This window comes from Leucoraja erinacea, chromosome 2 (genome assembly GCF_028641065.1).
Source record: "Leucoraja erinacea ecotype New England chromosome 2, Leri_hhj_1, whole genome shotgun sequence".
Taxonomy (NCBI): Eukaryota; Metazoa; Chordata; class Chondrichthyes; order Rajiformes; family Rajidae; genus Leucoraja; species Leucoraja erinaceus.
The window spans coordinates 75,692,366-75,719,845 of record NC_073378.1 but is presented as its reverse complement, the minus strand read 5'-3'; the positions used below and the strand labels follow the sequence as shown (position 1 = coordinate 75,719,845).

At 42.7% G+C, this 27,480-nt stretch overlaps 1 protein-coding gene across 4 annotated transcripts in view; it reads left to right on the top strand.

The window, feature by feature from the left end:
* LOC129711306 (triple functional domain protein) overlaps nt 1–22,461 on the top strand; it is a 333,015-nt gene extending 310,554 nt beyond the window's left edge. For 3 of the 4 annotated variants that reach the window (XM_055658878.1, XM_055658886.1, XM_055658868.1), the window contains 6 exons: nt 5,948–6,110; nt 6,207–6,328; nt 8,257–8,335; nt 13,114–13,314; nt 18,197–18,335; nt 20,584–22,461. In XM_055658878.1, coding sequence (XP_055514853.1) covers nt 5,948–6,110; nt 6,207–6,328; nt 8,257–8,335; nt 13,114–13,314; nt 18,197–18,335; nt 20,584–21,126 — 1,247 coding nt within the window. In that variant the 3' untranslated portion in view covers nt 21,127–22,461. Of the gene's footprint in view, nt 1–5,947; nt 6,111–6,206; nt 6,329–8,256; nt 8,336–13,113; nt 13,315–18,196; nt 18,336–20,560 lie in introns of all 4 variants that reach the window. The other variant, XM_055658894.1, reaches the window with a different exon arrangement.
* The last annotated feature ends 5,019 nt before the right edge of the window (nt 22,462–27,480 follow it).

The following is a 27,480-nucleotide window of genomic DNA, read 5'->3' as shown; positions in this document are numbered from 1 at the left end:
CTAAAGTAAACTAACACCTCAGAACCTGAACTTCTCGACCACTTCCACCATGGCACCGTTTATATAAACAGGAGCATGTCCTCCACCCTAATTCCTGAAGTCAAATACCAGCTCCTTCATTTTGCTGACATTGAGGAAAAGATTGACACTATCCTATTAAGCTCCCTATATCCATCTTATACTCAGTGTCATCATTGTTTGAGATCTGCCCCACAACAATGGTGTTATCTGCAAACTTGAAAAATGATGTTGGAGCAGAATTCAGTCACACAATCGTGAGTGTATAGGGAGTTTGTTTAGGGGCTGTATGCGCAGCCTAGCGGGACACCAGTGTGGAGAATGTGGACAGAAGTCATACAGAGAATAAAGAAATAAAACATATTCTACATCTGTTTTCACTGCAGAACACATGATAAATGTGAACCGATGTTCCCGTGATAAATGGGGAACTTAATGTAATGAATATTTCAAATGGAAAAGTACTGACAAAATTAAAGGGACAATAAGCAGATAAATCCTCTGATCCGTGTATAATCTAAGCTCTAGGATTCTAAAAGAAATGGCTGCAGAGAATGTGGGTGATGTCTCAGTATATTGAAAGAGAGCAAAAGTAATATTATTCAAGAAAGGTAGGAAAGAGAAAACTGAATTGTGAAATAAAATTTAGACGGGGTGCAATTCCTCAAAGGTGTTCAGGAGAGTTTTCTTAAGCAGAATGTGGAGGCCCCCACACATGAGAGGGCAACACTGGATCTAGTATTGGGAAATTGGGAAGGGCAAGTTAATGAAGTGTGTGTGGAGGAGCCTTTTGGGACCAGTGACCACAGTTCGATTGGGTTTAAGATAGTTATGGATAGGCACGGAGAGGGTCCACATGTTAAAATGCTCAATTGGTGTAAGGCCAACTTTGAGGTTATAAGTGAAGGTCTTGCTCAAGTTGACTGGAGCAGGTTATTTGGAGGGATAGGAACATCGGCCAGGTGGGATGTTTTTAGAAAGTGTACTAAAGCTCAGGATGTGTACGTCCCCGTTAGAGTGAAGGGCAAAGCAGGTAAACGTAATGAAGCTTGGCTGACGAGGGAAATTGAGACGTTAGTCAAAAACAAGAAGGATGTATGGGACAGGTATAAGCAGCTGGGATCAAGTGCATCCCTGGAGGATTTTCGGGAACTAAGGAGTATACTAAAAAAAGAAACCAGAAGGGCAAAAAAGGGGCAGGAGAGAGCTCTGGCGGGTAGCATGAAGGACAATCCAAAAAGATTTTATAAATACATAAGGGGGAAAAGGTGACTAGAGGGAGAGTGGGACCTCTCAGGAATCAAAGCGGTCACCTCTGTGTGGAGCCACAGGAGATGGGCAAGGTTCGATGTGGAGCCACAGGAGATGGGCAAGGTTCGAAATGTGTATTTCTCCTCTGTGTGCTTGTGGAAAAAAGCAGTTTTTATGTCTGGGTGTGGCGGCTTGGACGTAAGGAAGCTTGGATGATGAGGGAAATTGAGGCTCTGGTCAAGAGTAAAAATGAGGCATGTGGCAGGTATAATCAGCTGAGATCAAATGTATCCCTGGAGATGTTTTGGGAACTGAGGAGCAAACTGAAAAGGGAAATTGTGAGGACGAAAAGGGCACACGGGATGGCTCTGGCAGATAACATTAATCCCAAGAGATTTCAAAAGTACATAGAGGGAACAGGAATAACCAGAGAGAGAACGGGACCCCTCAGAAATCAAAGCGATCAAGCTGTGAAGCCACAGGACATGGGCAAGGCCTCAACAAGTATTTCTCCTCTGTTTTTACTGTGGAGAAAGACAGGAGGGTGGGGGAACATGGCAGTCAATGGAAGTGTCTTGAGAAAAGACAATACTATAAACGAAGAGGTGCTGAAGGTCCTGACACGTATGAAGGTAGACAAATCTCCCGGTTAATGAAGGCAGAGCTGTAGACGAACATGTGGATTTCAGCAAATCATTCGCCATGGTTCCGCATGGTAGGGTGCTCTGAAAGGTTGGATCGCATGGGATGCAAGGAGAGATAGCTGAATGGATACAAAATGCAGAGGGTGCTGGTGGAAGGTTGTTTTTCGGATTGGAAGCCTGTGATCAGTGGTGTGCCTCAGGGTTCGGTGCTGGGCCCATTGCTGTTTGTCATCTCTATCATTGATTTGGATAAGAACATACATGGCATAATTAGAAAATTTGCAGGTGACACCAAAGTGGGTGGTATTGTCGATAGTGAAGATAGGTGTCAAAAATTGTAACAGAATCTTGACGAATTGGGCAAATGGACTGAGGAATGGTTGTTGGAGTTTAATACGGAGAAATGAGAAGTGTTGCATTTCGGGAAGTCTAACATTGGCAGGACCTACACAGTGAATGGTGGGGCGTTGGGGAGTGTTGTAGAGCAGAGGGATCTAGGAGGGCAGGTACATAATTTCTTAAAAGTGCATCACAGGTAGAGAGGGTGATCTAAAATCATTTTGGCACTTTAACTTTCATCCGTCCAGAGCTGCCAACATTGGGCGAGTTGGGAGTGAGAAATTGCGAGAGATCAAGCCCGAGTGAGCATAGTGACCGGGGGGGGGGGTACAGAACTTTTGCATTTTTCAGCTTGAAATTGTGCAATATGGTGCATACAGCAATGAGTCTTTTAATATGCAATATATATGCTTTAAATTGGATTAACTATGAATAAGGTTAGACTAAATTACATTCCACAGTAGAGCCCAGGCTCTGATCAACATGTGCAGCACATGAATGATCTTAGTGTATTCATGAATGGAAATCAGGTTATAATCAAACACTTGGCCCGTGTAGACCAACCTGGGTCTCACTGCACACCTGGTACTACTCCTGGCCCTGACTCCAGTTGCATACCTTCTCTCATTCCTGTCCCTGAGTCCAGCCTTACACCAGACCCCCTATTCTACCCTGATCATAGCTGCTTACCTGCTTAGGTTCCCAGTGCTGAACACTCCCCTGGTCCCTGCTTTGACTGCACACCTAGTACTATTCCAGACCTTGACTCTGGATGCTCACTTGGCCTTGCTCCTAGCCCCTCTGCACTGACAATATATCTGGCCCACACATAAAGCCCCATATCTGACCCCCTGGACTTAACCTATTACGTTCAAGTCCACAGGTGCTTATCTAATGCATTAATCTTTTATGGGGCACTTCACAGACCAAATTATGGATAACAAAATTTGCTACATCCATTGGCTTCCTTGTTATCTAACATGGTAGTTACTTTGTCAAAGAAGTCATCAATTGGTTGAACACAATTTCTCATCCATAAAATTATACTCATTCAGCTATATGTATTCTGTTACCATTTCTTTCATTTTCATACCAAACTGTCCTAAAGTCATTTTCACCCCCAATATTTTCAGTATTTTGCTGTCTTCCTCTCAGCTGGGACTTTTGCGAAATGCAAAGTCCAACAACTATATAATTAAGCAATATTATTCAATTTAATGTGATCTTGAGGGTACATAATATTTTCTGTGGTATTCATAACACAACAATGATAAAAAAAGATCTTTGTTTTGATTGCACCTACCAACATGCATACATTATTACATGACAGTTAATATGTACCGAGCGCAAATTTTTGTTCCAATGCCAATTGGAACAATCACCATTCCCAATTACTTTTACATTGAAGTGATTGAAATCCAGGTGAAGTTTAAATGGCATCATAAAAGTAAAACCTCCGGAATGGATGATATTCATTACGTGGTTGGTTGGGGTCAGTATCAGCACAATTACTGTACTAAACTTCAGATGTCCTGGTTCGAGCTAAAACTAAAGACAAATAATAATCCCATGCAGTTTATCTGAGTTTTGAAATTTTCGTTGATCACAGAATTTCTCACGACAGAGCATGAGAAATTTGTGGAGAGCGTGAGAATTTGTTCAAATGCGTGATTCTCACGCTCAAAGCATGAGAGTTGGCAGCCCTGTCAGTCAGAATACTGAGTATAGAAGTTGGTAGGTGATGTTATGGTTATATTACTTTGGTGAAACCACGTTTAGAGTATTGTGTTCAGTTTTGCTCACCATGTTACATGAAAGATGTTGTCTAGCTGGAAAGGGTGCAGAGAAGAATTACGAGGATGTTGCCAGGGCTCAAGGGCCTGAGCTATAGGGAGAAGTTGAGCAGGCTAGGGTTTTATTCCTTGGAACGCAGGAGGATGAGGGGTGATCTTATAGATGTGTACATAATCATGAGAGAAATAGATTGGGTAAATGCACAGTCTTTTGCCCAGAGTAGGGGAATCGAGAACCCGAGGGCATACGTTTAAGGTGGGGGTAATTTAATAGGAGCCAGAAGGGTAATATTTTTACACAAAGGGCGATGGGTGTATGGAATGAGCTGCCGGAGGAAGTAGCTGAGGCAGGTACAATCGCATTGTTTTAGAAACATTTAGACAGGTGCATGGATAGGATAGTTTTAGCGGCCAAACACAGGCGGGTGGGACTAGTATAGATGGGGTATGTAGGTCGGTGTGTGCAAGTTGGACCAAAGGGCCTGTTTCCATGGTGTATGACTTTAATTGCAGCATTGGAATGGTATATTATTTACACCCACAGAAAGCGAGCCAATTATTATCTTTGATAGGTACAAAATGCTGGAGTAACTCAGCGGGTCAGGCAGCATCTCTGGAGAAAAGGAATGGGTGACGTTTTGGGTCATGACCCTTCTTCAGACTGAGAGTCAGGGGAGAGGGAAACTAGTGATATGGAAGGGTACAAAGAGAAATATTATCTTTCCTTAACCATCTATACCTTTCTGATATTTCTGACATTTCCCCCACTATCCTCCTGTTAAACCTCTCCACTGTCATTTACTTGGAGGGCATCACATGTGCCTAGCTCCTTTTTATCTATCCAGTGGTGACCAGTGGTTTCTCTTTCTCTTTACCTCTTGCTCCCAAGATTCTATCCTTGGCCCTTCTTATTTACATATTGCCTCTTGCAAACGTCATTCAAAGCAATATATTAGTTTTCATTGGTATGTTGAAGTAAAGTACTGTGAGAAGTTGCAAAATTCCAGCAAGTGTAAAAGTGAGGCCCAATCTCTCCCAGTTGGTTACCAAAGTCGGGAATTGTAGGAGTTATCCTTGATAAGAATATCCTGATCAAGAATAAAGTCCTTCCACAAAACCTATGTCCTGAATTAAGTCCTGGTCAATGATCTTGGCCTCCCTTCATGTAGTGTGATCTTTGCTTAATAACACTGCTGGAAAGTGGCATAAGACATTTTGCTGTGTTAGGGTTTCTATTTGAATGGAAGTTTATGATATTATATATCTTGAATCTAGACACTAATCAACAAAATAAATGGGGCACAAGAGACTGCAGATACTGGGGCAACTCAGCAGATTCCGCTCGTATCTGTGAGGGGAAGATAATTGTTGACTTTTGGGGATGAACCCTACTGATGATGCAGTGTTTCAATACAAAATGTCAACAAAATAATTGGGAATTCTGCTCTTTGTTATTTTTTCTTGAAATCAGCTCTCAGCAAAGCATCACCCTGATTTTTGCCATTCTGAATATTGGCAAATTTGGAATATTATAGAATGTCATTTTCCATTAAAACAGATCAGATTTTTTTTTTCTCTGAAGCTCATGAATATTTTGAAATTTGCCCAGGAGAACATTAAAGGATGTCTTTGAACTTTGAAAAGTTGAAGTAATTTTATTGGACTAGGTGGATCACAGATTAAGAAAAATAAGCACAACATTTTAATTGAGACTAAGATCAGATTAGACTTGTTAAATTATGAAGCAGGCTATTCATGTGAATTCCTCCTACTTTTGTCTGTCATATTTGTATTATTCCTGCTGCCCTGAACTTTGACTCTTATTGTTTTGAGATATTTAACATGGAAAGCATAGTGTAAAGTACTTGGGTCTAATTTTGTAAATTACCCCTTTCCCTCCAGTTCCCCCGGAGTTCATCAACCCACTGACAGATGTATCCTGTGAGATTGGGGAGACGGTTACTCTGAAATGCAAAGTCTGCGGTCGTCCTAAAGCTACAATAACGTGGAAGGCCCCAGACAACAGCACCATGAGCAATGAAGGTCGTAACAGTATTATGTACAGGTAAGGGACAGTTTTCTGTTACGAGAAACTGATTTATGTTTTCCAGGATAATGCCTCAACTAATGTGTTAATTCTGTTGCACAATTGTGATTACAGTGATTCTGGTGAAGCTACCCTTAAAATACTGAATGTGACCACTGATGATGATGGCACTTACACCTGTGTAGCTGTAAATGATGTGGGGTCAGCCTCATCTGCTGCAATTCTGCGAGTTCTAGGTGAGGGTTTTGACATTTTACATTGATGCTGTAAGAAAGTATTTAAATTATTCTGCATTATGATTTTCTGGCATTTGTTACTATGTTTTTAGAAGACCGCTTTGGAAAGTGTGTTTTAATAGCTTTCTCCAGGAATTATCCCAAACATTATAGTGTCATGGACATTGTATCTGTTGTTTAGTGTTTAAGTGAACGGGGAGAATTTTGAGCAGGGCCGAAGAGCAGGGAAAATGATAAACATTCAAATGACAAACATTAAGAATATTTGTGTATCAAAATGTGTCTGTTTAATGTACTGCTCCAGAAGCAATCAAATATAAATTCCTGCAAAGATCCTACAATAGTTCCAATGTGGTCTCCTGTTAACCCACCTTCCCTTTACTGATATGACAATAATATTGGGAGACTGGTGGTATCGTGGTCAATAATCAGGCCAATAATGTAACGGACACCATTCAGATTCTCCATGACCATTTCAGAAAATGAAGTAAATCTGTAAATGGAGCCTAGTATTCATTAGTGTGACAGTACTGCCCCAGATGCGTGAAAACATCCATTGGTTCGTTAATGCTCATGGGGAATTAAGGGACAGAAGTTTAGGGGTAATATGAGGGGGAACTTCTTTACGCAGAGAGTGGTGGCGGTGTGGAATGAGCTCCCAGTGGAAGTGGTGGCGGCAATTGGTATCATTTAAAAATAAATTGGATAGGCATATGGATGAGAAGGGAATGGAGGGTTATGGTATGAGTGCCCAGGTGGGACTAAGGGGGAAAAAAAAAAATTCGTCATGGACTTGTAGGGCCGAGAGAATGGGTTATATGGGAAGATGGCTGCCATCTCTGCTAGTCTAGCCTTGATGTGATTCCAATCTCATAACAACAGTCCTGACCCATAACCACTTGCTATATAGCCGAATGAGCCAGAACATATCGACATAACCCTTGCCAGAAATACCCATGGCCCGAGAATAAATAAAATCGTTAAAAAATACAGTATGCGATCTTTAGTTGATAATCAATATAATAAATAGTGATGACTATGTATATGGACCTTCGTTATAGGACAATTAACACATGAATAAAGATGCCTTACTGCAATTATATAGTGCCTTTGTGAAATTACACCACAAGTATTGTGTACTCCATATCAGAAAATGGATATACTTGCCTGGGTTAAAATTCACCAAACAGGTTTCAAGAATAGCTAATTTGCTATATAATGAGAAACTAAATAAGACTAGATGTGCACTTTCCAAAGTTTAGCAGAATAACATGATATTTAATTGAAACTTCCAAACTCCTTACAATCTGAATGCATGGAAAATGTTTCCTTTGAGTGTGGGATCATAATCTCAGAATAGGGGAAGGCTGTTTAACATTAAAATGAGGATACGTTTCTTCACTGACCAGGGATCAAGTTGACATCTTGTGATGAGCAGAGAGAATGAAGTTAAAACTCGGGCAATGTTTTGGACAGTCGGGATAATTTAAAGGGTAACTTTGGAGGGCCAGATACTGAAAGGACAAGGTGAATGAAGAAATATGAAGATAAGGAAGGTGAATGTAGGGAAATTGGAACTATTTGCTCATATAGGACTTGACGCTGACACAGTGAGTTGAATGACATGCTTTATTGGTGAAACATTCATGTAATCTGAGATCATTTTACAAATAATAGTAATTAATTATTCTCCCTTAAACCCACAATAGATCTCTCCCACAAGTTTGATGTTTACTTTTCCACTATCCATGAAATATTCTATGTTATTATAAATTTATATTTCCCTGTATTCCTGCAGTCAACAGGACTTCAGTTTCTAGCCAGTATCTTATCAAACCTTGCTGCTATTGTGTAGATAATCTGTTCTGCACAGATTTCTTATATCCTCATGGTTAACAGTAAATTATATTCTTTTTTTCATTTCTTAGCACCAAGAAGTGATGGAAGAAGAGTCATCTGGAAGGATAACTTTGATTCCGTTTACACGGAAATAGCTGAAATTGGCAGGTTACTCACATTCCCATTAAGAAGATTCTCCTTTGGAAGAAGGGGTCACAGCTTAAGGAAGGGGGAAAATCTTTAAAACTGAGATTTTTTTCGAGAGTGGTGAATCTCTGGAAATCTCTGCCACAGAGGGTAGTTGAGGCCAGTTCATTGAAATTGAGGGAGGTAGATCCCTTTGGCTACTCATCATTCCCATTAATATTTAGATTCTCCCAGGTACGGTTCTTCACCCATCACTCCTTATTTTCCAACAATGGCGTTTTTGAAAGGTCTCATTTTCTCACATGAGATGCTTCTTTCGTTTTTGGTAAACACTCTTTGTGATGCTTATGTTCAAATTGAATTAGTGTCTAATCATATGTAGTAAGTATTGGGGAATTAATGGAAACACAAGACTCTGCAGATGCTGTCATCTGGAGCAAAAACAAATATCTGGAAGAATTCAGTTGGTCAGGCAGAATCTGAGGGAACAAAGTGACAGTCAATGTTTCAGGTTGTGATCCTGCATCAAGCCAAGTCCAAGTGAGTTTATTGTCCTGATAGGACAATGAAATTCTTGCTTTGCTCAAACACAACAGAACATAGTAGGCATTGACTACAAAACAGATCAGTGTGTCCATATACCATTATATAAATATATACACACATGAATAAATAAACTGATAAAGTGCAAATAACAGATAATGGGCTCTTAATGTTCAGAGCTTTGTCCGAGCCAAGTTTAATAGCCTGATGGCTGTGGGGAAGTAGCTATTCCTGAACCTGGTCGTTGCAGTCTTTAGGCTCCTGTACCTTCTACCTGAAAGTAGCAGGGAGATGAGTGTGTGGCCAGGATGGTGTGGGCCCTTGATGATACTGCCAGCCTATTTGAGCCAGCGACTGCGATTGAAGGTTTTGTGGCCAAGTTTGCGGATGATATGAAAATAGGTGGAGGGGCAGGTAGTGAGAAAGCAGGGAGTCTGCAGAAGGACTTGAACTGGTTGGGAGAGTGGGCAGAGAAGTTGCAGATGGAATATAGTGTTGGCGCAATGGGCTAAGTGTTCGGCTGGCGACCGGAAGGTAGCCGGTTCGAATCCCGCTTGGAGTGCATACTGTCGTTGTGCCCTTGGGCAAGACACTTCACCCACCTTTGCCTGCGTGTGAATGTGTGTGAGTGATTGGTGGTGGTCGGAGGGGCCGTAGGCGCAGATTAGCAGCCACGCTTCCGTCAGTCTGCCTCAGGGCAGCTGTGGCTACAGAAGTAGCTCACCACCACCGAGTATGACTGAGGAGTGAATGAATAATGCGATGTAAAGCGCCTTGAGTATCTAGAAAGGCGCTATATAAATCCCATCCATTATTATTATTATTATAGTGTAGAAAAGTGTGGAGTCATGCATTTTGGCAGTAGGAATATAGACGTAGACTTCTAAATGGGGAGAGAAATCGGAGGTGCAAAGGGACTTGGGAATGCTGGTGCAGGATTCCCAAAAAGTTAATCGGTAGTAAAGAAAGCAAACTCAATGCGAACATATATTTCAAGAGGGTTTGTATACATAAAAGGGGTGTAATGCTGAGGCTCTATAAGGCGCTGGTAAGGCCGCATTTGGAATATTGTGAGCAATTTTGGGCATCATATCTGAGGAAGGATGTGCTAGCTCTGGAGAGGGTCCAGAGGATGTTTACAAGAATGATTTCAGGAATGAGTAGGTTAAACAAAAATTAGCGTTTTTCGGCACTTGGCCTGTACTGGCTGGAGTTTAGAAGAATGAGGGAGGACCTCATTGAAACATACAGAATAGTGAAAGGCTTGGATAGAGTGGATGTGGGGAGGATGGTTCCATTAGTGGGAGATTCTAGAACTAGAGGTCATAGCCTCAGAATTAAAGGACATTCAGAATAGTGAAAGACTTGGATGGAGTGGATGTGGAGAGGATGTTTCCACTAGTGAGTGAGTCTAGGACTAGAGGTAAAGGTCCAGAATTAAAGGACGTTCTTTTAGGAAGGAGACGAGGAGAAATTTATTTAGTCTGACGATGATGAGGAATTCTTTGCCACAGAAGGTTGTGAAGGCTAAGTCAGTGGATATTTTTAAGGCAGAGATAGATAGCAGAGGCTGAAGGGCCCATTTCCATGCTGGATCTCTAAATTGTTATCAACCATTTCTTTGAGTTCAGACAAATAGTTGATTGAATGATCAGTTGTATTATTGTTAGAGTAGCAAAGAATAGCCAGGTGGTAGGAATTTAAATTAATAGTATGTCACAATGCTAAATTATATAAACCTGTCTATTCAATGTAATGGAATAAACAATCATTCCTGGCCTTTTTCAAGATTTACAGTTCTATTGAAAATATTGTAAGACAGAGAGTTAGTTATTGAACATAAATTCCACGATATAATTCTTCCTGGTTTTATTGATATTGAGCGAGAGGTTATTATGGCAGCGCTGAACCAGGCGTTCTATCTCCATCCTGCATCTTGACTCATTACTTCCTGAGATGAGTGACCATTTTCTTGGGCGAAACCAAGATGCAATAATTGAGTTTTTAAAATTAGATTCTGGTAATGGCAGGGTTGTGAATTGTTTCCAATGTTGTTCTACCGAAAATAGACACAAAATGCTGGGGTAACTCAGCGGGACAGGCAGCATCTCTAGAGAGAAGGAATGGGTGACATTTCAGGTCATGACCTTTCTTCCATTCCTTCTTCCATTATTGCTCTGGTTTGTTCGAACTTACTTCCTGAAGTTACATAAATACTTGCATATATATTACAGCTTGTATGTGCAAATTCCCAAGTGCTTAATCTGTTACGTGTGTAGTGGAATCACATGGGCCTGTTCCACTAAGGCGACTTTTTAGGCGACTGCAGGAGTCTTTGCAGTCGCCACATGTTCGCGAGTGGTTGCCGGAAAATCGTGAGGAGTTCCCACATTCCAGGAACTAGTCGCGGGCCCATTATGGTCGCCGTGAATTTTTCAACATGTTGAAAAATTAGCGGCGACTAGAATGAAGCCGCCCTGGAGAGTAACGAGAATTCTCGAGCCATAGGTGGGTTGCCAGGAGGTCGAAGGTTCTCTTAGGTTCTTGTAGGCTGTAGCCGGTGCTGACCGGTGAATTTCATTGGCTCATTGGGGGAAAAAAAACGTAAGCAGTAGTTTTCAGAACCAAGGATAACCGTAATGTTAAATGTCCGCCGAACTTCACAGCCGTGTATCTCTGGCTTCTTAAATGTTGTCTGGCTTCTTAACAGTTGTCCCACCACTCATTCCCCCCCCCCCCCCCCCCCCTTTTCTCTCCCCCCCCCCCCCCCCTCCCTCTTTTAAAGGATAAGATACAAGATACATTTAATTGTCATTTGGACCCCTTGAGGTCCAAACGAAATGCCGTTTCTGCAGCAGCCATACATTACAAACACATAGACCCAAGACACAACATAATTTACATAAACATCCATCACATCACTGTGATGGAAGGCCAAAAAAACTTATCTGTCCACTGCACTCTTCCCCCCCCATGTCAGAGTCAAAGTCAAAGCCCCCAGCTGGCGATGGCGATTGTCCCGCGGCCATTAAAGCCACGCCGGGTGATGCAAGGTCACACACCGGGTCTTGGTGTTAGAGCCCCCGGCGTGCGCTCGCAGAGTCCCGCGGCCATTCCAAGCCGCGCGGGGCAGTGATGTAGGCCCCGCTCCAGGAGCTCTTCAACCCCGCAACTCGGGCGGGGGAAGTCGCCGTTGCGAGAGCCCTGAAAAGCGGTCTCCCTCCAGGGAGCCGCGGGCTCCCGGTGCCGCCGTCCGCAGACCTGCCGTTGGAGCCTCCGACTCTCCGGTCGGGCCGCAGCAGCAGCAGCAGCAGCAGCGCTCCTCCACCGCTCCACCCGCTCCGGACTCGGCCAGCCCCGCGACGGTGACGGTGAGTCGTAGCACCAGAGTCCCCAGTCTCTTCCTGTTGGAGGCCGCTCCTCGTTGCGGCCCCAAATAACGGAAACCCGATGAGAAAAAGTCGGGTCTCCCGTGCAGGGAGAGATTTAAAAAGTTTCCCCACCCCACTCCCACCCCCCACCCCCACCCCCACCCCCCGCACCCACACACCCCAACAAAAATAACAAAAACTACATAAAAACACAGACTAATAAAACGCGGACAGACTGCAGAGGCCGCTGCTGACCAGAGTCGCGCCGCCCGCCGACTTATCGTACACTGTGCTAGCCATCTTAATTACAGCGCCAACCTTCCTGTGCATCGCGGTGTGTGTCTGTATCACCTTGGCTTTGCACCATGTGAATTTCAGACAGCGCTCCCCCCCGCTTGCCCTGGCCCCCGCCTTTGCGATGTGTTTGTGTGTGTGTTTTCCACTTTGACAGCCGCTGTTCCAGTTGCCATTTTTTCAGGCAACTGCTGGCAACTTGACAGTCGCTGGCAACTTGAAAAATCACCTAAGTGGGACAGGCCCATTAGTTGTGCATTTCAAGATCACCCATTATCAATGTGATCGATTATTGATCAGAATGGCATGACAATTTATAACAATTTCCTATCATTCTTTGAATGAATTCTAATTTAAACCAGAACAATGGGAATACTTAGTCAAGATTTAAATTATCATTCAAAATTGATCAGTATGGTTCCACTCAAAATTGAACTAATTGAGCAAAATATGAACCAAGTGTCATATTGGTGTGTGGCTTGTGTCTTGGATTGGGCCATCTCTTTCTGGTTTTATTTACCCTAAAAAAGTGCACATTTAAAAAATAGCTAATGATATACAGACTTTTAAAATATGTTTTTTAAACTTCAGGGGACGATTTTCTGTGGTTAAAAGATGCGACCAAAAAGGAACTAAGCAGGAGATTGCTGCAAAATTCATCAACAAAAAAATGATGAAACGGGACCAGGTTATTCATGAACTTGGAATCATGCACAATCTCCAGCATCCCCAGCTCATTAGTCTTCTGGATATCTTTGAAACTTCATCCAATTACATAATCATTCTAGAACTGTAAGTAATGATTGTCATAATTTTATTATGTCTTTGTTCACTATTTTATTTGAAAACGTCATAGAGTCATACAGCATGGAAACAGCCCCTTCGGCCAACATGCCCATGCTGACCAAGATGCCCCATCTACACTCGTCCCATGTTGTTTGGCCCATATCCATCTAAACCTTTCCTATTCTCATACTTGTCCAGATATCTTTTAAATGTTGTTATGGTCCCTGCTTCCTCCAGCAGCAGCTCACCCCATATACCCACCATCCTCTGTGTGGAAAACCGTGTGCCCTCTGGTTACTATAAAATCTTTCTGCTCTCACCTTAAACCTATGTTCGTGATTCTCCTCCTCTGAGATAAAATGCATTCACCTATATATACCCCTCATGATCATATACGCCTCTATCTGCCACGTACAAAAACATGCTGACTACCCCTAATCAGCTCCTCGCTATTCAAATATCTTATCCCTTAGAATCCTCTCTAGTATTTGCCTAACATAGATGCTTAGCTCACTGTTTTATAGTTCCCAGCTTTTCCTTGCAGCCCTTCTGAATTAAAAGCACAACATTATCCACCTTCTGCTTTTCCAGCACCTCACCTGTGTCTGATGATGATTCATATATCTCAGTCAAGGCCTGCAATTCCTTGTCTTACTTTCTCAGAAATACTGTGCTTTATGTAAGACTATATCTAGCTCCTTAATGGAAAAAGTTAGCAAACCCTATTGACAAAGATTTTAAACACCAAATCTATAACTTTTTAAATAACGTTTTCTGCGATGTGGTTTTGCCATTGGCAAACCCGCACGAATGACCATAACACAACACAATCTTTCTGCGTGGGATTTTTTCATTACTTTATGCCTTACAAAACAAGTAATTTCACATAGAAACATAGAAAATAGGTGCAGGAGTAGGCCATTCGACCCTTGCACTGCCATTCGAGCCTGCACCGCCATTCAAGGACAAGGGGTCACAGCTTAAGGATAAAGGGGAATCCTTTAAAACCGAGATGAGAAGAACTTTTTTCACGCAGAGAGTGGTGAATCTCTGGAACTCTCTGCCACAGAGGGTAGTTGAGGCCAGTTCATTGGCTATATTTAAGAGGGAGTTAGATGTGGCCCTTGTGGCTAAGGGGATCAGGGGGTATGGAGAGAAGGCAGGTACGGGATACTGAGTTGGATGATCAGCCATGATCATATTGAATGGCGGTGCAGGCTCGAAGGGCCGAATGGCCTACTCCTGCACCTAATTTCTATGTTTTCTATGTTTCAATATGATCATGGCTGATCATCCAACTCAGTATCCTGTTCCTGCCTTCTCTCCAAACCCCCTGATCCCTTTCAAGGGCCACATCTAACTCCCTCTTAAATATAGCCAATGAACTGGCCTCAACTACCTTCTGCGGCAGAGAATTCCAGAGATTCACCACTCTCGCAGCTTTTGCTGTTCACAGTTGAGTGTTTCGACGAGTTAAAAAAAAAAAACCATTAATTTAGCTGGCGTTTGGTACAACGTCATCAATATATTTTCACTTTTTAAGTTGATGTGTCTCTCTGTGATTGATATTTAGTGCCAGGTAACAGTTAGTGGATGGTGCAGTATGCTTTATGGTATAGTGCAAGAGCAATCCAAAAAGAAAGAAAGCAAACAAGACAATATTTTTCATTGCCATTTAAACCACATTGCTAAACACTCATTTTAAATGTCATTTTCTACTTTAATAAAAGATAATTTCATGATTCCAAGGATAGAATACTTTTATATAGTTTTTAAGTATATTAAATATTAATTTAATATATTAATTTTATATATTGCATATATTAAATAATAATTTAATAGCTACCAACTTTCGGACATGTTGTTTTGTTTGAAGACACAATGATGAACTAAATATAAAGATTTAATTTCTGTGTTACTGTTGTGTTGTAAAAAAAATTGGAGGTTTACAGTGAGGGCAGGTTATTTACCATTTCACTTTTTTCTGCCGTACATTACCATAGAAATATGGCCCCTTGGGCATGCTTCACTATTCTGTAAGATCATGTTGATCTTGACCTTTGCTCCAAGTTCTGCCTATTCCCATCACCTAAATGAAAACCATCTGCCTAGACCTTAAATATATTCACTGACTGCTCCCCCACAGCTCTCTGGGGTACAGAATTCCTAAGATTCATGTCCCTCTGAGAGTAGCGATTCCTCCTCCATCTTAAATGGGAAAACCTTTATTCTGAAATATTCGCAAGCATATGTGGTTGGCAACAATGCAATGCATCAGAAGGACAAATAGCTCAACTAGATTGGAATAGCCTTACATAAATTGATGCTAGACTTGCAGGAGTTGGTGAATCATAGGATCCAACATCTGTGGGAGCATGGAAACACAAGAAACTACAGATGCTGGATCTTAAGCAAAACACAAAATGTTGGAGTAATTCAGTGGGTCAGGCAACCTCAGTGGAGGGAATGGACAGGCAATGTTCCCACTCCCACCCTTTTTTCCAGATTTCTCCCCCTACTCTTACTAAATTCAGTACAAAGAAGTGTCCTGAATGTCTGTTAAAATGTATGTCAACCTCCTTATTGAATATATTGTCCTCAACTCTGTGGGATCAAGAATTCCCAAGATTCATAACACAGAGCAAAATCATTTGTCTTTTAATTTCATTTGAAATGGGCAACCCTTATTCTGAAACTAATCCCTATTTCTACTTTGGAGGAAATATCCTCTCAGTTTGCACCTGGTCAATCCCACTCAGATCTGTAATGGGTCGAGTCATACACACATCAAGATACAACACATGTTTATTATAGTCCACTTACAGCATTGGTCTGCAGGATATTACAGTGACTAGCAGCTACTCAGACTGAATTACGTAGGCAAGCCCTTGGTAATATAAATCGCATATTAGGCGGAGCAACTACTAACAAGCACTACAATTGGTTAGTAGGAAATAACCAATCTACAGATCCTTCTATGTTTCAGTACGATCTTCAATATTCCATGAAGATATGCCTAATCTGCTCAACCTTTCATCACATGTCGATTCCTTCATATCACGCATCAATTTACTAACTCCAATGCAAGGGCATACTTCCTTCAATATGGAAACCAAAACTATGTGCAATACTCCGTGCGGTCTCACCAGCATCTTGAAAAGTTACATCAAAGCATCTTTTACACTCCATCCCCCCGCAATAAATGCCAGTGCTACATTAATTCCTAATGACATGCTGCACCTGTCTGCGAACTTAAGTTTCAAGTTTCTTTGTCAGAAGAATATCTTTTGTTTTGTAATTCAGATATCCAGCATCTGCAGTTATTTTTTTTAATTTTCGTTTATTGCAGGCTTGCTTTGGTGTTTCATGCACTTGAATCTCCAGATTCCTTGGTACCTCCACATTTGTCGCCTTAATTTTTTTGAAGTAATAATTTGTTTCATTCTTCCTATAAAGTAACTAATCTTACATTTTCCCATATTATAGTCTACAAACTTTTTGCAACTCACTTTACCTTTGTACTCAGAACTTGCCAACTTGTCCAGTTTTATTATCATCAGTATATTTGATTGCAGTACACATAATCCTTAATGCAGATAATACATAATTGCAGTCTCAGCACTGACTGCCATTACATCCTGCTAATTACTAATCGCTAATCTGAAAATGACCCATTTATCCGGACTGTCAAATGTTAGTTCACCAATCAAAGAACACTGAAACATTTGTCAAACATAAATTTATAAAATCATTAAATTTACTTGACTTTCTTATGATTTTCTAAATGTTCTGCTATTACCTTCTAAATAATGGATTCCAGCGATACCCCAATTCTCAAAATGGTAACCTCTAACTAACCCCCCAACACTCTTTTCCCCCCCCCCCCCCCCCCCCCCACACACACCCCTCCCTTTCTGCCCCACCTGGGCTCCCACCTATTTTGCCCCTCCCCTCCACTAGTTTCCTCCCTCTGGCTTCACAATTCACAACTCTTCAATCCTCTTAAACCTTCTGCTTTTATCTCTGACCTTTGTTCCAACCATCCTATCCAAAATCCCATTGCTTGTGTCACCCTATTGCTTTGTCCCGTCTCTCCCCTCTTCCAGCTCTCCCCCCAACAATCAGCCTGAAGAAGGGTCACGACTCAAAATATCTCCTATCCATGTACTTCAGAGATACTGCCTGACCTGCTGAGTTACTACAGCACTTTGTGTCCTTTTCTGTATTAACCTGCAAATAACCATCTGCAATTCCTTGTTTCTAATTTCAGGCAGAGGTTTCTTATCCTTGCACAAAATTTGAAATGTTACCTTTATGATCACTCTTTTCTCTAACATCCTTTACATTGAGTTGTTTTGTTAACTAATCTCATTACAATACACCAGATCTGAAGTAGCTAGTTCCCTGGTTGGTTCTTCAATTTATTACTAAGAAATTACCCAAATATGCCGTAGAAATGATCTCACGGTGATCCTTGCCAATCTACTTAATAATTAAAATTGCTTGTGAATTTTGCAGTATCTTTCATTCAAGCCCCCCTTATTTCTTGATTTATACTCAGTCGAACAGTATAGCTACGATTGGTGTCCTGTATGCGACTCCCATCAGTGCCTTCATATTATTATTATTTCTTATCTCTATTCTGTTTGGAGAAACTGTTGCCACCCAAGGCAGCCATAATGTGATGGAAGGAGTCACCCATCCACTTACAGATAAGTGTTTTCTTCTGCAATTGGACAAATTTCATCAGTCCATTTGCTCTCCATTGAAGAGTTTTCTGTAAAGGTCTGAAAATATAACTTAAATGAGTGTACTTTGAACAAAATACTCAATCGTTGATACTGTGGAGCTGAGATCAAGATTAACACTGTTTGACACTTTTTTTCAGAGCAGACCAAGGTTGTCTTCTCAACTATATAATAGAGTGGGGGAATCTAACTGAGGAGAAGGTGGCATCATATCTCAGAGAGACTCTTGAAGCTGTACAGTATCTACATAACTGCAGAACAGCTCACCTGGATATAAAGGTTGGTGACATCAACTCACACATATAGCTCAGCAATATTCATATTTCAGGAAAAGATTGGTGCATTGCCACTGATCATACTGTTAGTTATTAATGTTACATCTCATTTACATAGAAATATAGAAAATAGGTGCAGGAGTAGGCCATTCGGCCCTTCGAGCCTGCATATTTATAATATGATTGAATTACAATCCATATGTCTGTATAGTACAGTGTATGGCACTTTAGACTTCCAGTACTTGGTTTTGTGGATATATAGCAACATTTTCTACTTCCAGTTTCCACCATATGGGAAACAACGAAGTGACAGCTAGGTCGTCTGTATTCTCTATATTCATTTCTCAGGATCGGGGCCAATATTTATTGTCTGTCCTAATTGCCCTTGCAAAGATGTTGGTTTGCTGCCATTTTGATCCGTTACTGTCATCTAGTGAATGTACTCTCACAGTGCTATTGGGAATAGAATTTCAGGATTTTAGATCCAATGACAATAATTTCCAAATTAGTGTGGCATGCTACTTGGAGGGGAACTTATAGCTGCCTGTGTTCCCTTGTGCCTGCTGCCCATGTCTTTTCTGGTCATAGAAGTCATGAGTTTGGGAAGACTGAATGAATAGCAGTGCAGGAGATTAGGGTTATTTTTCTAACCCTTGTAAGAAGAGCCTGTCCCACTGCGGGGACTTAATTTGCGAGTTTAGAAGAGTTTGCCCTTGACTCATACTTGCAGCATGGTCGACACGTGGTTCTAGGAGGTCTATGTAACTCTCCTTCAAGCTCGAGAGTATCCCCGCATACTCGAGGCCTCAGTATGGTCGAGGCGGTTTTTTTAGCCTGCTGAAAATTGTCCGCGAGTTAAAATAGGTCGCCATGGAAAAATCAATATTTTTGTTACTCGTAGGTTTGGTCGAAGTAGGTCGGCATGTTATTCGTAGATAATCGTAGGAAATCGAAGGTAATCGAAGATCGAAGATCGAAGATAGTCGTAGATAGTGTTAGTATAGTCAAAGGTGGCATCTTCACTCTCCAGTATTCGTTGTGTCCAATTTTCCCGAAGCTAGTTGAAGCTAGTCTTCAACATAGTCAAAGGAGGTCGAAGGAGGTCTTCTACATAGTCAAAGGTGGTCTTCTACATATTCGTAGGAGGTTCTCTACATAGGGGATACAACACGACCATGGCACTTTTTTAAACTATCCTAAACTCTTCTAAACTCGCAAATTAGGTCCCAGCAGTGGGACAAGCTCTTTAGGGTATTTAATGATCACGCAGGAGCAGTCTCTGTTAAGAGTATTTTGGGGAGAGAGGATGCCACATGTCTGAGTCCTCTCCAATGCCGAGATGGTGTAATAAGTGTATTGAAGCAGGGAAGTGGAGAATGCCCTTCAAAAACAAACATCAATATTTCATATTCTAATTGTCAAGGTTTTTAACATAAATGAAAATATAATATGGTTTATTCCAAGCAAGTGAGCTAGGTTTGATTTTGTCGTGAAAGTAAAGATGAGGTAAATAGCACACACCATCATCAGAAAGAAACTAATGCAAGATTAGAAGTGAACATCTGTACGTTGGTGTCAAGAGATGCATTGATCTTCCATATGATGCAAGATAAAGCTGCTCGGCTCACCATTCAAACTTTCTGAATAATGTGATGTTTAGTTTAGTTTAATGGCTAAAGGGATCAGGCGGTATGGAGAGAAGGCAGGTACAGGATACTGAGTTGAATGATCAGCCATGATCATATTGAATGGTGGTGCAGGCTCGAAGGGCCGAATGGCCTACTCCTGCACCTATTTTCTATGTTTCTATGTTAATAGTTTAGTTTGGAGATTGAGTGCAGAAACAGGTCCTTTGGCCCACCGAGTCCACACCAACCAGCGTTCATCCCATACACGAGCACTATCCGACACATGAGGGACAATTTACAATTTTACTGAAGCCAATTAGCCGACAAATCTGGAGTGTGGGAGGAAACCGGAGCACAAGGAGAAAACCCACACAGGTTATGGGGAGAACATACCAACTTCATACAGGCAGCACCAGTAGTCAGGGTCGAACCCAGGTCTCTGACACTGTAAGGCTGCACTGCTCTGCCACCATGCCGCTCCATAGTATACTTTGAGATTTAAATTATATTTTGTTAGTTAATAATGAAATCATTTTCTGAAATATTTGTACATATGAGATTAATTATTTGATGAATAATGAGCTTTTCTATTACTAATCAGCTCTATATTTCCGTCATTTAAAGCCAGAAAATGTGCTCGTGGACCTCAGCAGGGCCAAGCCACTCATCAAGCTTGCTGATTTTGGGGATACCGTACAGCTAACTGCAACATACTACATCCACCAGTTGCTGGGGAACCCTGAATTTGCTGCTCCAGAAATTATTTTAGGAAGTTCTGCCTGCCTGACATCAGATATATGGAGTGTTGGGGTGCTTTCCTATGTCCTTCTTAGCGGTGTGTCTCCTTTTTTGGATGAGAGTGTAGAGGAAACATGTTTGAACATTTGCCGATTGGACTTCAGCTTCCCTGATGACTACTTCAGAGGGGTTAGTCAAGCTGCCAAAGATTACGTTTGTTTCTTGCTGCAGGGAGATCCAAACAAACGCCCCTCGGCTGCAGTGTGCCTCCAGGAACCTTGGCTGCAGCCAGGTATCAACAGAAATACTGAAACTCTAAATACATCAAGACTGACTTCATTCATTGAGCGACGCAAACACCAAAATGATGTTCGGCCAGTTGGTAGCATAAAAAACGTTTTACAAAGTAGACTCGTGCCAAGGGTGTGACCCTGGAACGGAGATTTTATTGCTCATTCTCTTTCACCTGCCAATAAAGTTGGAGATGGTATTTTCAGCCAGTCAGCTGTTGACCCAAAATTAAACTGACAAAAAAAATTGGCTGCTATACTCATGTGTCATTGTGTGGAATTGCATGCCAAGAAACTTTGCACAGACAGTACTTGGGATTCAGTGCCACCAATGCAACGTAAAGCTGGTGGAGAGGACCATATAAGCCCCAGCCAACCAGCTGGATGCTCATTATTTCGACAGTATTCTTTTTCCGATTGCTAGAAACAATTTTTTGACTTGGGAAATGCAAAGAACAAATCATGATTGTTATAATGTTTTAACGAAACCCTCAAAATGTTTGAAACATTTAATTTTAATTACAAATTAGCCAGCAAAGATTTTTTTTGCCTCCCAATTACTGATTTTAATCAAATATGCCGGTGAATATTAAGTGATCTGGAAAATGTATGATTTTAACTTGTCATAAACCTTCCAAAGGCTTCACTAATGTATTTAAATTATAATTCCATGCATTTGGCCAGATATGGCCAAAGTTTTTACTGCTGCGACTTTAACCATGGATCTTTTGCATATGATAGAAACAAATTCTGTTGCTCTGATTATGCATAAGCCTTACTTGTATATAGACCGTAATTTGCCTTCAGTCTGTATTTTTATTGCTGGTTTGCTATTCTGGAACCCTCCCCCTGAGCCAAGCCGTAGATGCTCTTTTATTTCTGGAGGGGGGTTTGGGAGTTGCACCTGCCATTCAGATTGCAGAGCAGTTTAAGGAGGAATATGTACTGTAAATGCACTCATTGTATTTTATGTTTTAATTCATATCATGTGCAATGTTGTGGCTTTAACATTTTATGCAACTCTATGAAGACTTCTGTTGTATCTGTAATAAATATTAAAAACAAGTACTTCGTACTGCAAACTATACAGTCATTTGATTTATTTAGCAACTGGCCCTTTTACCTGATCATGAGGAGCAGTATCACAACTTAGTTGTTGTGGATTGCAAACTAATGAAGCACCAAACATAGTATTTTTAGTGATATAGTATGTTTATATCAAGCATGAAACTGCTATTGTGTCTCATGAAGCAATTCTGCATGAGAAAAAAAACAAGAATTCAAAAAATGTCTTGGCACTAAAACCTCACATTTTTAGAAATGATTTATAGCCTATTCATCATTTTAAGTTTGTTCTATTTTGCATGTATATTTCTTTTGTATAATATTGATTGTTTTGCTGAATATGTATTGTAAATATTTTTCTCTGTCATTTGTTTCAATTAAATGTATGCAGTCTGTTTTTTTTTATTTATCCTGCATCAGTTTGTCCATTTGTTTTAGCTCATTGGAGATGAGAAATGTTATTTGAGCTACAGTAAAATAGTGATACAAGGTGCACAATGTAATTGTGTTATAGCCCATCAAATGTATATGTGGGGTTACCAATGCTTTCAGTTTTCAACTGTGAAGCATCCATCCAATGGGGACTTTGAGGAAGATGAACAAATATGTATTATGTTGGAAACAGCACTCTTTTGAAAATCACATATGTCTTATGTGAACTCTGTCAGTTAACTAGCAAGGATTTTTTTAACAATCCAATAGTTTAATGGCCAGTTTAATATGTGCGAGAGGCAGAGGGATGATCTTCGAGGTGTATAAAATCACGAGGGAAATAGATATGGTGAATGCAGAGTCTTTATCTCCGGATAGGGGAATCAATAACCAAAGGACATAGGTTTCAAGATGAGAGGAAAACTGCACAGAGGGTGATGGATATATCCAACAAGCAGCCAGAGAAAGTAGTTGATGCAGGTTCAATAATATTTAAAAGACATTTGGACACATGGATAGGGTAATTTCACGAAAAGGTCACTGGATCATAGATCCTTACCCACGTGACAGCAAAATCTAACTGGGGTACAAACGTCACCTCCAGTACATGTTATTGATGCTGAAAACGCGGACTTTCAAACCCGTTAAAAACCGCGAAAACGGTTAGTTTTTGAGCTGTAAATAACTGCCAGTCGGGGTGACCGTGAGGCACAGCTATCCTACTTTAGAGTCCAGAAGATAAAGAAAATTGAAGGTAAAGAGAAGAGAGAGCTGAAGGGAAAATAACAGCTGAAGTTGTTGGCCGTGCAGATATAAAGATAGAAAATATCGGGAATTATCGCGTTTGCTCACTGCATTTCATCAAACAATACAATACAATACAACGTTTATTTGTCACATTGCACAAAAAGTGCAAGTGAAATGATACGTCAGCAGCGATACAATGATAAAGGGCACACACAAAAACACAATAAATTTTTAACATAAACATCCACCACAGCATTCATCACTGTGGTGGAAGGCACACAATTTGGCCAGTCCTCCTCCATTTCCCCCCGTGGTCAGGACCTCAACCCTCCGCAGCCGTTGCTGCGGGCGTCCAGATGGTAAAAGGACAAGGTACAAGTCCAGGTAAGTCCAGAGTCGGCTCCTCCCCACCGGAGACCGCGGCTTTTAGTTGGTGTAGGCCGCAGGCCGGCGGCCGAAGATTTAAAGTTCCCTCCACGTCGCAGCCGTAAGCACCGCAGTCTGCAGGGCCGGCGGTCGAAGCTCCCCTCCAGGGGTGATGTAAAGTCCATACCGGACCCGCGGTAGAAGTTGGCCGCGGGCCGGCGGAGGAAGCTTCTTCTTCCCCCCGGGTCCCCCACGAGGGATCCCGGGCTGTAGACGCCGCGCCAGCTGGAGCTGTGCAGTCCGCGGCTTCAGGCTGCCGTCTGCTGCGGGCCAACGGAACGGAGTACTCCCCTCCAGCGAGCCCCAGCTCCGTGCTGACAGTCCACGCTGCACCCGCCGCTGGAGTCCCGAGCCCCGGGCGCGTCTCCGGGAAAGGCCGCGCCGATCCTCGCTGTTAGGCCACGGGGGATGCGACCTGGAAAAAGTCGCCTCTCCATGGAGGAGGCGGCCGAAACGGTTTCCCCCTTACCCCCCCACACAAAACACACTAAGAAACACTAAAACCAAACTTTAAGACATACTAAAAAAATAAAAAAAGTTGAAAAGACTAACACGCTGCTGACAGGGCTGCTGCCAGTGCAGCGCCCCCACCGGTATACAAATAAGGCATTATTGATGTTTTGATGAAATGCAGTGAGCAAACGCGATAATTCCCGATATTTTCTATCTTTATATCTGCACGGCCAACAACTTCCGCTGTTATTTTCCCTTCAGCTCTCTCTTCTCTTTACCTTCATTTTTCTTTATCTTCTGGACTCTAAAGTAAGGTAGCTGTGCCTCGCGGTCACCCCGACTGGCACAGTTATTTACAGCTCAAAAACTAACCGTTTTCGCGCTTTTTAACGGGTTTGAAAGTCCGCGTTTTCAGCATCAATAACATGTACTGGAAGTAACGTTTGTACCCCAGTTGGATTTTGCGGTCACGTGGGTGAGGATCTATGATCCAGTGACCTTTCGTGAAATCACCCTATAGGAACATTTCAGATGATATGGTGCTTTCCTCTGCTACCACAGATGTAATACTAATCCCAACACCACTTTCACTTTCATCAGGGACCCCAGCAACCTTTCCAAATGACACAGAGATTCACGTGCATCTCTTTAAACCTTGTCTACTGCATTCAGTGCTCCCAATGTGGCCTCCTGTATGTCAGTGAGACGAAATAGACTAGGCAACTGTTTCGCCTATCATGTACTCTGTCTGCCAAGACCTGCTTGTGCTCCTGGTTCCTCACTATTTTAATTCCCCTTCCTATATTGATCTTTCTGGCCTTATCCTCACCCATTACCAGAGTGGGTGAGGATAAGGCCAGAAAGATGCAAAGCCTGCAAAGGTGAATTATGGCATACCAGACCCATGGAAGGACACTGGACAGACTTACAGATATATTATGCTGTGCTGTTTCATCCTGGGGAGGGGGGAACAAACAAATCCTGGTAATAGTATGCCTTCAATAAATGAGAAGCTTTTCCAGCCTGAACCTCTGACCAAAGCCACAGCCAAGATCCTATTTCAGCAAGTTTTCACCAGATGGGGCTTTCACCACAGTAGTGAGTCAAATGAGGTAACAACTTCACCAGCCAGGTGATGCAGGAAGTGATGAATTTCTATCGTACAGGCTAAAAATGCCCTGTGTTTAAATGTGCACATGGAAGTCATACAACATAGCAACAAGCCCTTCAGCCAACTTGTCCACAGCGACCAACATGTCCCATCTGCATTAGTCCCACCTGCCTGCGTTTTGCCCATATCCGTCTAAACCTGTGCGGTCCATATAACTGTCTTAATTTTTCTTAAACATTGCAATAGCCCCTCCCTCAACTAACTCCTCTGGCAGCTTGTTACATACACCCACCACCCTTTGTGTGACAAAGTTACCCCTTAGATTCTTATTAAATCTTTCCACCCTTCACCTTAAGTCTATGTCCTCTGGTGCTTGATTCCCCAACTCTGGGCAAGACTACCCGAATGCATCTACCCGATCTATTCCTTGGTTCTTGGTCCTCCAAAATATTCCAAAATGGAATTTAAACTGGATAGTATAAAATACTCTCATGATTTTATACAGCTTTGTATGATCACCACTCATCCTCCTACGCTCCAAGGAATAGAGTCCCAGCCTAGGTAACTTCTCTGTACCCAAGACCCTCGAGTCCTGGCAACATCCTTGTAAATCTTCTCTGTACCCTTTCCAACTTGACAACATCTTTCTATAACATGGTGCCGAAAACTGAACACAATACTCCAAATGCAGCTTCACCAACATCTTATACAACTGCAACATGACCTCCCAACTTCTATACTCAATAATCTGACTGGTGACTTGATTGGCAAAGGACTCTCACAAACTGTTGGAAATAATGGGTCAGGGCAGCATCCGTTGAGAAAAGGATAGGTGATTTTATTGGCCGTGCTGGAAAATGGAATAAGAGAGTTCGGTATTCCGACTGCACATGCCCAGATCAAAGGTCACAATGCATGAACAGTCCTGGAAAGCAGTGGAGCAGTGAACCTTCATTTCTTCTGTTCTTTTCCAGCTTCCAAATGTTGCTGTCAAACTATGAAATGGTTATATTTATTCTTTCTTTCTTAAAAGCTATGATTATTTTGTCATTTTTATTGCTTTACGGCTGGTGCTCGGCTTTTGACCGTGCCGGAGGGGGGTTGGCTGGCGGTCCACGGCATGTCAGGGAGTGGGGTTAGGGTGGAGTTGCCACTTCTTCTCCCCGCGGAAGAAGCGCCAACTCCAGCCCGACGGGCCGGGGACCACCAAGAGTCAAGAGTCAATTTAATTGTCATTTGGACCCCTGGAGGTCCAAACGAAATGCCGTTTCTGCAGCCATACATTACACACAAATAGACCCCAGACACAACATAATTACATTTAACATAAACATCCATTACATAACTGTGATGGAAGGCCAAAAAAACTTATCTCTCCACTGCACTCTCACCCCCCCCCCGATGTCAGAGTCAAAGTCAAAGCCCCCGGCTGGCGATGGCGATTGTTCCGCGGCCATTTAAGCCACGCCGGGTGGTGCGAGGTCGCACACCGGGTCTTGGTGTTGGAGCCCCCGGTGTGTGCTCGCAAAGTCCCGCGGCCGTTCCAGCCGCGCGGGGCAATGGTGTTAGGCCCCGCTCCAGGAGCTCTTCGACCCCGCAACACGGGCGGGAGAATTCGCCGTTGCAGGAGCCCCGAAAAGCAGTCTCCCTCCAGGGAGCCGCGCGGGGTCGTTCGAGCCGTCCGCAGACCCGCAGTAGCAGCCTCCGACTCAGCAGCAGCAGCAGCAGCGGCAGCGGCAGCGCTCCTCCACCGCTCCACCCGCTCCGGTCTCGGCCAGCTCCGCGACGGCAACGGTGAGTCGGCACCCAGAGTCCCCGGCTTCTTCTGTTGGAGGCCGCTCCTCGTTGCGGCCTCAACGACACCTGAGACCCGACGAGAAAAGGTCGGGTCTCCAGTGCAGGGAGAGATTCAAAAGTTTCCCCCCCCCCCCCCCCCCCCCCCCCCCCCCCCCCCCCCACCCCCCCACCCCCATCCCCCCACACACGCACCCCAACATAAAACAACAAAAACTACACAGAAACACAGACAAAAAAATAACAAAAACGCGGACAGGCTGCAGAGGCCGCTGCTGGCCAGAGCCGCGCCGCCTACCGGGAGGGTTTGCAGTGAGAATGGGAGGAAGGGAAGGAAGTTTGCAACGTTTACTCCAAAGATAATATCTGTGGTTTACTCGGCCGGCCGGCGGGAGGAAGGGGAGTGTTCACCAAGTCCCAGCCACCAGCCACCTCTCCCCGGCACCAGCGAAAGCGCTGCAGCAA